This window comes from Triticum urartu, chromosome 3A, assembly GCF_056163025.1.
Source record: "Triticum urartu cultivar PI428250 chromosome 3A, HENAU_Tu73, whole genome shotgun sequence".
Classification (NCBI taxonomy): Eukaryota; Viridiplantae; Streptophyta; class Magnoliopsida; order Poales; family Poaceae; genus Triticum; species Triticum urartu.
Window position 1 is genome coordinate 146,593,311 of NC_141875.1, and position 13,127 is coordinate 146,606,437.

At 45.0% G+C, this 13,127-nt stretch overlaps 1 protein-coding gene across 1 annotated transcript; it reads left to right on the top strand.

Annotated features, from left to right (window-relative positions):
- Positions 1 to 386: 386 nt before the first annotated feature.
- On the top strand, positions 387 to 1,814 carry LOC125548192 (uncharacterized). Its single transcript, XM_048711860.2, has one exon. It carries the CDS (start codon positions 492 to 494, stop codon positions 1,551 to 1,553), a length of 1,062 nt encoding a protein of 353 aa, XP_048567817.1. The 5' UTR covers positions 387 to 491; the 3' UTR covers positions 1,554 to 1,814.
- The last annotated feature ends 11,313 nt before the right edge of the window (positions 1,815 to 13,127 follow it).

A 13,127-nucleotide genomic window follows, 5' to 3' on the forward strand; every position in this document is an offset into this window, starting at 1 on the left:
TCATTGTATTATGTACTTTCTTGATGCTCCGTTTGAGTCTACAAAATCCACTATTTGTCAGAAAAGAACAGTCAGTAATTCGTTCGCCCCACCGTATATCATATCTGGAATGCTGGATGATAACTCAGTGATACTAAAATCTGTTTCAGAGTCAGTTCATAACGAAAATCTTGCATGCTTTGCTCAGTGCTTCGGTGTCAGTGATTCCATAACCGAATGCTTACATACATGCCAAAACATTCGTCGGCTTTATTATCCTTGCATAAACAAGAAAAATGCATGCCTTGATTAATAATTCGTCACGTGACACACTTTGTACACACTTTGTACACTTTGAAATGGCTCACGCTAGCCATTTCAAACCTTCCTTCGCTCCCGGCTCCATCTCCCACGGCTATATATAACATATAACACCGATGGCTCGGCACCAGTGCTCCCCTGCTTCCACAACCAACCAGTCCGGCGTCAAGTGAGCACCGACTGAGCTACCGATGGACCATGGCGGTGGCGGCGGCAGGAGTAGCAGCCGCCTCCGGGACCGTCTGGCCCGGATGTTCCGTCCGGGCTCGCTGCTCCGCTCGACCTGCAACAACAACACCGCGTCGACCTCCTCCTCCTCCTCCTGCTCCGCCGCGGTGGGCGCGGCAGCCGACGGGGTGACCGCGTCCAAGCCGCCCCCGAGCTCCGCCTGCTCCTCCAGCCGCGCGCTCTTGGCCGCCGACTCCGCCATCTCCCGCGACAGGGACTCGTTCCTTACCTCTTCTCGCCGCGACTACGCCACCATCGTTGGCCGCACCGAGTCCTTCTCCAACGCCCTCGACCGCGTGCACCGCCGCGCCGGCGCCGCGGTGCATTCTCTGCCGCCTCCGGTTCGCTTCTCCATGCACGCGTCGCCTCTGATGGAGAGCAAGAAAAAGAGCCCTCTCCACGGCAGTCATCGGCACCACCGCCACCGCCTCGGTGGCCGGGTCAAGGGCGACAAGAGCAAGAAGCTGCTCTCCAACAACCCCTATGGCTTCAGCACCTCGGACACCGACGGCGACGACGTCTTCAGCAGCGACGCTGACGAGCACGGCCGCAGCGACGCCAAGAAGGGGGACGCGGAGGCATTCTTCTCCTCCTCCAGAAGCTTCTCCTTCTCCTCCGACTCCTCCGAGTTCTACAGCAAGAAGAAGAAACCAAAGAAGAAGTCCCCTGCCGCAGTGGCGCCCAAGCCGCCGCCGCCGCCGCCGAGAGCGAGGGCCAGGGGGCAGAGGCGCAAGAATCGCGTGGCGAGCAGCTGCGACACGTGCGGCGTGAGGGAAGGGTTCCGGCCGGTGGTGTCGGCGGCGGAGGAGCAGGTGCGCAGGGGGTTCGCGGTGGTGCAGCGGTCGCGGGACCCCTACGCCGACTTCCGGGCGTCGATGGTGGAGATGGTGGTGAGCCGGCAGATGTTCGGCGCGGTGGAGCTGGAGCGGCTGCTGCGGTCGTACCTCTCGCTCAACGCGCCGCGCCACCACCCCGTCATCCTCCAGGCCTTCTCCGACATCTGGGTCGTCCTCCACGGCGGCTAGCCAGCGATCTCACTGGCTATCCACTCACTCACTCACTCAGTTATTAATCCAGCCCCAGGACGTTTCCTTAACTACCAGTAGGACTCTATCATAAGTAATCATGCTCTGCGTTCATGATTAGCTCCAACGATGTTCATCAGTTTGATCTTAGTTTTAATCTTGGCTGTAACTGGCCGTGCGGTTCTGCTGTAATGCACTCCTAGTACTAGTAGTACTACTGTTCTTGGCTCTGACCCAGTGTGCAAAAGCTAGCTTCTGATTTGGAATTGGATTCAGATTTGGCCAGAGGGCGCCGTGGGTTTTGTTTGCTAGCTAGAGGAGCTGTACGATGTTTGATTTTGGGCGTCAATGATTTGAAAATCATGATGACACAGCAGAACTTTGGGTTTGCGCTTCCCCTGCCATACCACCACTACACTGTTTTACCCTTTGTGTCGGCAATTATTGTATTATGCTCGGATGCTCGCCATGTCGACTTTAAAGACAAACAAATAATCGTTCATCGGTGCCCAGTAGATTATATTTGTGCGATTCATGTGGAAGTACGTATCATGTAGACTTAACCTTTTTCAAAGAATCAAGAATAACATGGTTAAACAATGAGTAACATTTCGCCAATAGAAAAAAACAACAACAATGTCTATTCACATAATAAGAAGTATAATTCCTCTAAGTTTCTGAACTTGGGCCCAATATCCATTTTTCCACCCGAGCTTATCTGATCTCGATGAACAGTTAATAAATACTAGAAAAGTAAAAAAACTGATTTTTTTATGGAAGATGTTTAGCTGCATGAGGTATGTTTCAATTTTCAGCGTGTTTGGACATTTGAGTAGCTCCCAACAAAAAAAACTCGGTTCGAATATTGCACAAACAATAAACTTTTTTGCAGACCCTCAATTTTTTCTGATAGCTAATCAGATGTCCAGACATGATGAAAATTGATATGAACATCACACACTCAAACATCTCTCATGTCAATCTGAACTTTTTCTAGTATATTTTTTTATTTTGCCATTTACAGACATAATCAGATGAGCTTGGGAGCCATTTAGCCGCACTCAAGTTGGCCCTCTTCTTTTAGAAAAGAAGGTTCAAAATCCAAGCCTCTACATCAAAAGATGTACATAACCATTATTTTTATTTTATTCTAACAAAGGTCTGGAAAAGGCATACATCAAACAACCCGAAGCCGCCACTCCACACCTACTTACTCGACAATAAAGGATGCCATCACAACGCCCCATCATCTAGAACCGGATCACCACCGAGCTGCCCACATGGCGTACCAGAAGCACACATCTAGTCCAACGGACCCTAAGCGCGCACTACATGCACATGCTTCAGAAGCCGCTACCACTGCCAAACGGTCAACACATCTTCAGAGTAGAGATCTGCATTATCCTTGCTAGGCTAGCCGTCGACCCGCCATGACACGAAACAACGCCACCACCCTCCGATCATCCATCAAGATGCATCTGCCACGAAGACTCGGTTGCGCCATGCTGCCGAGACCCACTGTCGTCGACGTGGCATATACCTCCTCCCGACTCCTCCAGAATGATGCTCCAGGAGGGAGAACGGCATCAAGCGTAACCATTGCTCGATCCAGGAGACCCAGATCAATGGTTTCTCCCGGAGTAAACCGATCGAGGAGACAAGACCTACAATGATGATGCCTTCATCAGGGTAACGACACATACACGCCGGCATCGTCCGCCATGATTGAAGTCGCTCAGTTTTCACCGGCAGTCACGCATCCTATGCCTTACCGCCGACAGTAGCCGACGTGTCAAATCTCCATCGGACCTACTACTAGCCACCGCACTGCCACGTAGTAGTAGCTGCCTATAGCCACCTCCTCCTCGTCGCCAGCCGCAGCAGACCCCGCTCAGTAGGCCTGTCGCCCCGAAGAACGAGGGTGCCATGACCAGAACACCGCCATCGGTCCAACGCCGACTACCCTCGCAACCACCGGCATCCCAACCATCACCCTTTCGAAGCTGCAACCCCAGGATCCAAGCTCTGCCTAGCTTACAGCTGGCATCCATGCTCCAGGATGGAGATCCCCCCATGGGGATGAGGAGACGAGGGCCCGCAGATCGTTGTCCCGAGGGCAGGGCTTTGATTGCCGGCCACCTCCATCGGTGGCAAGATATTGAAGGGGAGAATGAATGGGAGTGGCGGAGGCTAGGGTTCGACAGTGCCGTGAAGGAAATATGCCCTAGAGTCAATAATAAAGTTGTTATTTATATTTCCTTATATCATGATAAATGTTTATTATTCATGCTAGAATTGTATTAACCGGAAACTTGATACATGTGTGGATACATAGACAAAACACCGTGTCCCTAGTAAGCCTCTACTAGACTAGCTCGTTGATCAAAGATGGTTAAGTTTCCTAACCATAGACATGTGTTGTCATTTGATTAATGGGATCACATAATTAGGAGAATGATGTGATGGACAAGACCCATCCATTAGCTTAGCATAATGATCGTTAAGTTTTATTGCTATTGCTTCCTTCATGCCTTATACATATTCCTTTGACTATGAGATTATGCAACCCCCAGATACCGGAGGAATACCTTGTGTGCTATCAAACCTCACAAGTAACTGGGTGATTATAAAGATGCTTTACAGGTATCTCCGAAGGTGTTTGTTGGGTTGGCATAGATCGAGATTAGGATTTGTCACTCCGAGTATCAGAGAGGTATCTCTGGGCCCTCTCGGTAATGCACATCATAATTATTGGGGAATGTAGTAATTTCAAAAATATTCCTACACACACACAAGATCATGGTGATGCATAGCAACGAGAGGGGAGAGTGTAGTCTACGTACCCTTGTAGACCGACAGCGGAAGCGTTATGACAACACGGTTGATGTAGTCGTACGTCCTCGCGACCCGACCGATCCAAGCACCGAAACTACGGCACCTCCGAGTTCTAGCACACGTTCAGCTCGATGACGATCCCCGGACTCTGATCCAGCAAAGTGTCGGGGAAGAGTTTCGTCAGCACGACGGCGTGGTGACGATCTTGATATTCTACCATCGCAGGGCTTCGCCTAAGCACCGCTACAATATTATCGAGGAGTATGGTGGAGGGGGGCACCGCACACGGCTAAGAAAACGATCACGAAGATCAACTTGTGTGTCTATGGGGTGCCCCTTGCCCCCGTATATAAATGAGTGGAGGAGGGGAGGGCCGACCCTCTCTATGGCGCGCCCTAGGGGAGTCCTACTCCCACCGGGAGTAGGATTCCCCCTTTCCTAGTCCAACCAGGAGTCCTTCCATGTAGTAGGAGTAGGAGACAAGGAAGGGGAAGAGGGAAAAGAAGGAAGGAGGGGGCGCCGCCCCTGCCCCTAGTCCAATTCGGACTAGTCAATGGGGGGGCGCGCGGCCTGCCTCTCCCTCTCCCCTAAAGCCCAATAAGGCTCATATACTTCTTCCCCCGTATTCCCGTAACTCCCCGGTACTCCGAAAAATACCCGAACCACTCAGAACCTTTCCGATGTCCGAATATAGTCGTCCAATATATCGATCTTTACGTCTCAACCATTTCGAGACTCCTCGTCATGTCCCCGATCTCATCCGGGACTCTGAACTCCTTCGGTACATCAAAACTCATAAACTCGTAAAATAACTGTCATCGAAACCTTAAGCGTGCGGACCCTACGGGTTCGAGAACAATGTAGACATGACCGAGACACGTCTCCAGTCAATAACCAATAGCGGAACCTGGATGCTCATATTGGCTCCTACATATTCTATGAAGATCTTTATCGGTCAGACCGCATAACAACATACGTTGTTCCCTTTGTCATCGGCATGTTACTTGCCCGAGATTCGATCGTCGGTATCTCAATACCTAATTCAATCTCGTTACCGGCAAGTCTCTTTACTCGTTCTGTAATACATCATCTCGCAACTAACTCATTAGGTGCAATGCTTGCAAGGCTTATGTGATGTGCATTACCGAGAGGGCCCAGAGATACCTCTCCGACAATCGGAGTGACAAATCCTAATCTCGAAATACGCCAACCCAACATGTACCTTTGGAGACACCTGTAGAGCTCCTTTATAATCACCCAGTTACATTGTGACGTTTGGTAGGACACAAAGTGTTCCTCCGGTAAACTGGAGTTGCATAATCTCATAGTCATAGGAACATGTATAAGTCATGAAGAAAGCAGTAGCAACATACAAAACGATCGAGTACTAAGCTAACGGAATGGGTCAAGTCAATCACATCATTCTCATAATGATGTGATACCATTAATCAAATAACAACTCTTTGTCTATGGTTAGGAAACATAACCATCTTTGATTAACGAGCTAGTCAAGTAGAGGCATACTAGTGACACTCTGTTTGTCTATGTATTCACACATGTATTATGTTTCCGGTTAATACAATTCTAGCATGAATAATAAACATTTATCATGAAATAAGGAAATAAATAATAACTTTATTATTGCATCTAGGGCATATTTCCTTCAGTCTCCCACTTGCACTAGAGTCAATAATCTAGTTCACATTGCCATGTGATTTAACACCAATAGTTCACATCATTATGTGACCAACACTCAAAGGGTTTACTAGAGTCAATAATCTAGTTCACATCGCTATGTGATTAACACCCAAAGAGTACTAAGGTGTGATCATGTTTTGCCTATGAGAGAAGTTTAGTCAACGGGTCTGCCATATTCAGATCCGTATGTATTTTGAAAATTTCTATGTCAACAATGCTCTGCACAGAGCTACTCTAGCTAATTGCTCCCACTTTCAATATGCATCCAGATTGAGACTTAGAATCATCTGGATCAGTGTCAAAGTTTGCATCGATGTAACCTTTTACGACGAACCTTTTGTCACCTCCATAATCGAGAAAAATATCCTTATTCCACTAAGGATAATTTTGACCGTTGTCCAGTGATCTACTCCTAGATCACTATTGTAATTCCTTGCCAACATCAGTGTAGGGTATACAATAGATCTGGTACACAGCATGACATACTTTATAGAACCTATGGCTGAGGCATAGGGAATGACTTTCATTCTCTTTCTATCTTCTGCCGTGGTCGGGTTTTGAGTCTTACTCAATTTCACACCTTGTAACACAGGCAAGAACTCTTTCTTTGACTGTTCCATTTTGAACTACTTCAAAATCTTGTCAAGGTATGTACTCATTGAAAAAACTTATCAAGCATCTTGATCTATCTCTATAGATCTTGATGCTCAATATGTAAGCAGCTTCACCGAGGTTTTCTTTGAAAAAAATCCTTTCAAACACTCCTTTATGCTTTGCAGAATAATTCTACATTATTTCCGATCAACAATATGTCATTTACATATGCTTATCAGGAATGCTGTAGTGCTCTCACTCACTTTCTTCTAAATACAGGCTTCACCGTAAGTCTGTATAAAACTATATGCTTTGATCAACTTATCAAAGCGTATATTCCAACTCCGAGATGCTTGCACCAGTCCATAGATGGATCGCTGGAGCTTGCATATTTAGTTAACACCTTTAGGATCGACAAAACCTTCTAGTTGCATCGTATACAACTCTTCTTTAATAAATCCATTAAGGAATGCAGTTTTGTTTATCCATTTGCCAGATTTCATAAAATGCGGCAATTGCTAACATGATTCGTACAGACTTAAGCATAGATACGAGTGAGAAACTCTCATCGTAGTCAACACCTTGAACTTGTCGAAAACCTTTTGCGACAATTCTAGCTTTGTAGATAGTAACACTACTATCAGCGTCCGTCTTCCTCTTGAAGATCCATTTATTTTCTATGGCTTGCCGATCATCGGGCAAATCCATCAAAGTCCATACTTTGTTCTCATACATGGATCATATCTCAGATTTCATGGCCTTAAACCATTTCGCGGAATCTGGGCTCATCATCGCTTCCTCATAGTTCATAGGTTCGTCATGGTCAAGTAACATGACCTCCAGAACAGGATTACCGTACCACTCTGGTGCGGATCTCACTCTGGTTTACCTACGAGGTTTGGTAGTAACTTGATCTGAAGTTACATGATCATCATCATTAGCTTCCTCACTAATTGGTGTAGTAGTCACAGGAACAGATTTCTATGATGAACTACTTTCCAATAAGGGAGCAGGTACAGTTACCTCATCAAGTTCTACTTTCCTCCCACTCACTTCTTTCGAGAGAAACTCATTCTCTGGAAAGGATCCATTCTCAGCAACGAATATCTTGCCTTCGGATCTGTGATAGAAGGTGTACCCAACAGTCTCCTTTGGGTATCCTATGAAGACATATTTCTCCGATCTGGGTTTGAGCTTATCAGGATGAAACTTTTTCATATAAGCATCACAACCCCAAACTTTAAAAAATGACAACTTCGGTTTCTTGCCAAACCATAGTTCAGATTGTGTCGTCTCAACGGACTTAGATGATGCCCCTTTTTAACGTGAATGCAATTGTCTTTAATGCATAACCCCAAAAACGATAGTGGTAAATCGGTAAGAAACATCATAGATTGCACTATATCCAATAAAGTACGGTTATGACGTTCGGACACACCATTATGCTGTGGTGTTCCAGGTGGCGTGAGTAGTGAAACTATTTCACATTGTTTTAACTGAAGGCCAAACTCATAACTCAAATATTTTACCTCTGCGATCATATCGTAGAAACTTTTATTTTCTTGTTACGATGATTCTCGACTTCACTCTGAAATTCTTTGAACTTTTCAAATATTTCAGACTTGTGTTTCATTAAGTAGATATACTCATATCTGCTCAAATCATCTGTGAAGATCAGAAAATAACGATACTTGCCGTGAGCCTTAACACTCATCGGACCGCATACATCAGTATGTATTATTTCCAGTAAGTCAGTTGCTCGCTCCATTGTTCCGGAGAACGGAGTCTTAGTCATCTTGCCCAAGAGGCATGGTTCACAAGCATCAAGTGATTCATAATCAAGTGATTCCAAAAGTCCATCAGCATGGAGTTTCTTCATGCGCTTTACACCAATATGACCTAAACGGCAGTGCCACAAATAAGTTGCACTATCATTATTAACTTCGCATCTTTTGGTTTCAATATTATGAATATGTGTATCACTACGATCAAGATCCAATGAACTATTTTCATTGGGTGTGTAACCATATAAGGTTTTATTCATGTAAATAGAACACAAATTTATTCTCTTACTTAAATGAATAACCGTATTACAATAAACATGATCAAATCATATTCATGCTCAACGCAAACACCAAATAACACTTATTTAGGTTCAACACTAATCCCGAAAGTATAGGGAGTGTGCGATGATGATCATATCAATCTTGGAACCACTTCCAACACACATCGTCACTTCACCCTTAACTAGTCTCTGTTTATTCTGCAACTCCCGATTCAAGTTACTAATCATAGTAACTGAACTAGTATCAAATACTGAGGGGTTGCTATAAACACTAGTAAAGTACACATCAACAACATGTATATCAAATATACTTATGTTCACTTTGCCATCCTTCTTATCCGCCAAATACTTGGGGCAGTTCCACTTCCAGTGACCAGTCCCTTTGCAGTAGAAGCACTTAGTCTCAAGCTTAGGATCAGACTTGGGCTTCTTCACTTGAGTAGCAACTTGCTTGCCGTTTTTCTTGAAGTTCCCCTTCTTCCCTTTGCCCTTTTCTTGAAACTAGTGATCTTGTCAACCATCAACACTTGATGCTCTTTCTTGATTTCTACCTTCATTGATTTCATCATCATGAAAAGCTCGGGAGTCGTTTTCGTCATCCCTTGCATACTATAGTTCATCACGAAGTTCTACTAACTTGGTGATGGTGACTAGAGAATTCTGGCAATCACTATCTTATCTGGAAGATTAACTCCCACTTGATTCAAGCGATTGTAGTATCCAGACAATCTGAGCACATGCTCACTAGTTGAGCGATTCTCCTCCATCTTTTAGCTATAGAACTTGTTGGAAACTTCATATCTCTCAACTCGGGTATTTGCTTGAAATATTAACTTCAACTCCTGGAACATCTCATATGGTCCATGACGTTCAAAACGTCTTTGAAGTCCCGATTCTAAGCCGTTAAGAATGGTGCACTAAACTATCAAGTAGTCATCATATTGAGCTAGCCAAACGTTCATAACGTCTGCATCTGCTCCTGCAATAGGTCTGTCACCTAGCGGCGCATCAAGGACATAATTCTTCTGTGCAACAATGAGGATAAACCTCAGATCACGGATCCAATCCGCATCATTGCTACTAACATCTTTCAACTTAGTTTTCTCTAGGAACATATAAAAATTAAATGGGGAGCAACATCGCGAGCTAATGATCTACAACATAGATATGCTAATACTACCAGGACTAAGTTCATGATAAATTAAAGTTCAATTAATCATATTACTTAAGAACTCCCACTTAGATAGACATCCCTCTAATCATCTAAGTGATCACGTGATCCAAATCAACTAAACCATAACCGATCATCACGTGAAATGGAGTAGCTTTCAATGGTGAACATCATTATGTTGATCATATCTACTATATGATTCATGCTTGACCTTTCGGTCTCAGTGTTCCGAGGCCATATCTGCATTATGCTAGGCTCGTCAAGTTTAACCTAAGTATTCTGCGTGTGCAAAACTGGCTTGCACCCGTTGTAGATGGACGTAGAGCTTATCACACCCGATCATCACGTGGTGTCTGGGCATGACGAACTTTGGCAACGGTGCATACTCAGGGAGAACACTTTTTATCTTGAAATTTAGTGAGAGATCATCTTATAAAGCTGCCATCGAACTAAGCAAAATAAGATGCATAAAAGATAAACATCACATGCAATCAAAATATGTGACATGATATGGCCATCATCATCTTGTGCCTTTGATCTCCATCTCCAAAGTACTGTCATGATTTATATCGTCACCGGCATGACATCATGATCTCCATCATCTTGATCTATATCAATGTGTCGTCACATGGTCTTCTCGCCAACAATTGCTCTTGCAACTATTGCTCTCGCATAGCGATAAAGTAAAGCAATTATTGGGCACTTGCATCTTATGCAATAGAGAGACAACCATAAGGATTTTGCCAGTTGCCGATAACTTCAACAAAACATGATCATCTCATACAACAACTTATATCTCATCACGTCTTGACCATATCACATCACAACATGCCCTGCAAAAACAAGTTAGACGTCCTCTATTTTGTTGTTGCAAGTTTTACGTGGCTGCTACTAGTCTTAGCAAGAACCGTTCTTACCTACGCATCAAAACCACAATGATAGTTTGTCAAGTTGGTGCTGTTTTAACCTTCGCAAGGACCGGGCGTAGCCACACTCGGTTCAACTAAAGTTGGATAAACTGACACCCGCCAGCCACCTATATGCAAAGCACGTCGGTAGAACCAGTCTCGCGTAAGCATACGCATAATGTCGGTCCAGGCCGCTTCATCCAACAATACCGCCGAACCAAAGTATGACATGCTGGTAAGCAGTATGACTTATATCACCCACAACTCACTTGTGTTCTACTCGTGCAAATAATATCAACACATAAAACCTAGGCTCTGATACCACTGTTGGGGAATGTAGTAATTTCAAAAAATTTCCTACGCACACGCAAGATCATGGTGATGCATAGCAACGAGAGGGGAGAGTGTAGTCTACGTACCCTTGTAGACCGACAGCGGAAGCGTTATGACAACGCGGTTGATATAGTCGTACGTCTTCGCGACCCGACCGATCCATGCACCGAAACTACGGCACCTCCGAGTTCTAGCACATGTTCAGCTCGATGACGATCCCGGACTCCGATCCAGCAAAGTGTCGGGGAAGATCAACTTGGAAGATCAACTTGTGTGTCTATGGGGTGCCCCCTGCCCCCGTATATAAAGGAGTGGAGGAGGGGAGGGCCGGCCCTCTCTATGGCGCGCCCTAGGGGAGTCCTACTCCCACCGGGAGTAGGATTCCCCCTTTCCTAGTCCAACTAGGAGTCCTTCCATGTAGTAGGAGTAGGAGACAAGGAAGGGGAAGAGGGAAAAGAAGGAAGGAGGGGGCGCCGCCCCTCCCCCTAGTCCAATTCGGACTAGTCAATGGGGGGCGCGCGGCCTGCCTCTCCCTCTCCCCTAAAGCCCAATACGGCCCATATACTTCTTCCCCCGTATTCCCGTAACTCCCCGGTACTCCGAAAAATACCCGAACCACTCGGAACCTTTCCGATGTCCGAATATAGTCGTCCAATATATCGATCTTTACGTCTCGACCATTTCGAGACTCCTCGTCATGTCCCCGATCTCATCCAGGACTCCGAACTCCTTCGGTACATCAAAACTCATAATCTCATAATATAACTGTCATCAAAACCTTAAGCGTGCGGACCCTACGGGTTCGAGAACAATGTAGACATGACCGAGACACGTCTCCGGTCAATAACCAATAGCGGAACCTGGATGCCCATATTGGCTCCTACATATTCTACGAAGATCTTTATCGGTCAGACCGCATAACAACATACGTTGTTCCCTTTGTCATCGGTATGTTACTCGCCCGAGATTCGATTGTCGGTATCTCAATACCTAGTTCAATCTCGTTACCGGCAAGTCTCTTTACTCGTTCCGTAATACATCATCTCGCAACTAACTCATTAGTTGCAATGCTTGCAAGGCTTATGTGATGTGCATTATCGAGAGGGCCCAGAGATACCTCTCCGACAATCGGAGTGACAAATCCTAATCTCGAAATATGCCAACCCAACATGTACGTTTGGAGACACCTGTAGAGCTCCTTTATAATCACCCAGTTACGTTGTGACGTTTGGTAGCACACAAAGTGTTCCTCTGGTAAACGGGAGTTGCATAATCTCATAGTCATAGGAACATGTATAAGTCATGAAGAAAGCAATAGCAACATACTAAACGATCGAGTGCTAAGCTAATGGAATGGGTCAAGTCAATCACATCATTCTCCTAATGATGTGATACCGTTAATCAAATAACAACTCTTTGTCTATGGTTAGGAAACATAACCATCTTTGATTAACGAGCTAGTCAAGTAGAGGCATACTAGTGACACTCTATTTGTCTATGTATTCACACATGTATTATGTTTCCAGTTAATACAATTCTAGCATGAATAATAAACATTTATCATGAAATAAGGAAATAAATAATAACTTTATTATTGCCTCTAGGGCATATTTCCTTCAATAATAAGCCTTGCAAGTAATGTGACTAATGAGTTAGTTGCGAGATGATGCATTACGAAACGAGTAAAGAGACTTGCTGGTAACGAGATTGAACTAGGTATGAAGATACCGACGATCGAATCTCGGGCAAGTAACATACCGATGACAAAAGGAATAACGTATGTTGTCATTACGGTACGACCGATAAAGATCTTCGTAAAATATGTGGGAACCAATAGGAGCATCCAGGTTCCGGTGTTGGTTATTGACTAGAGAGGTGTCTCGGTCATGTCTAGATAGTTCTCGAACCCGTAGGGTCCGCACGCTTAATGTTCGATGACGATTTTGTATTATATGAGTTATGTGATTTGG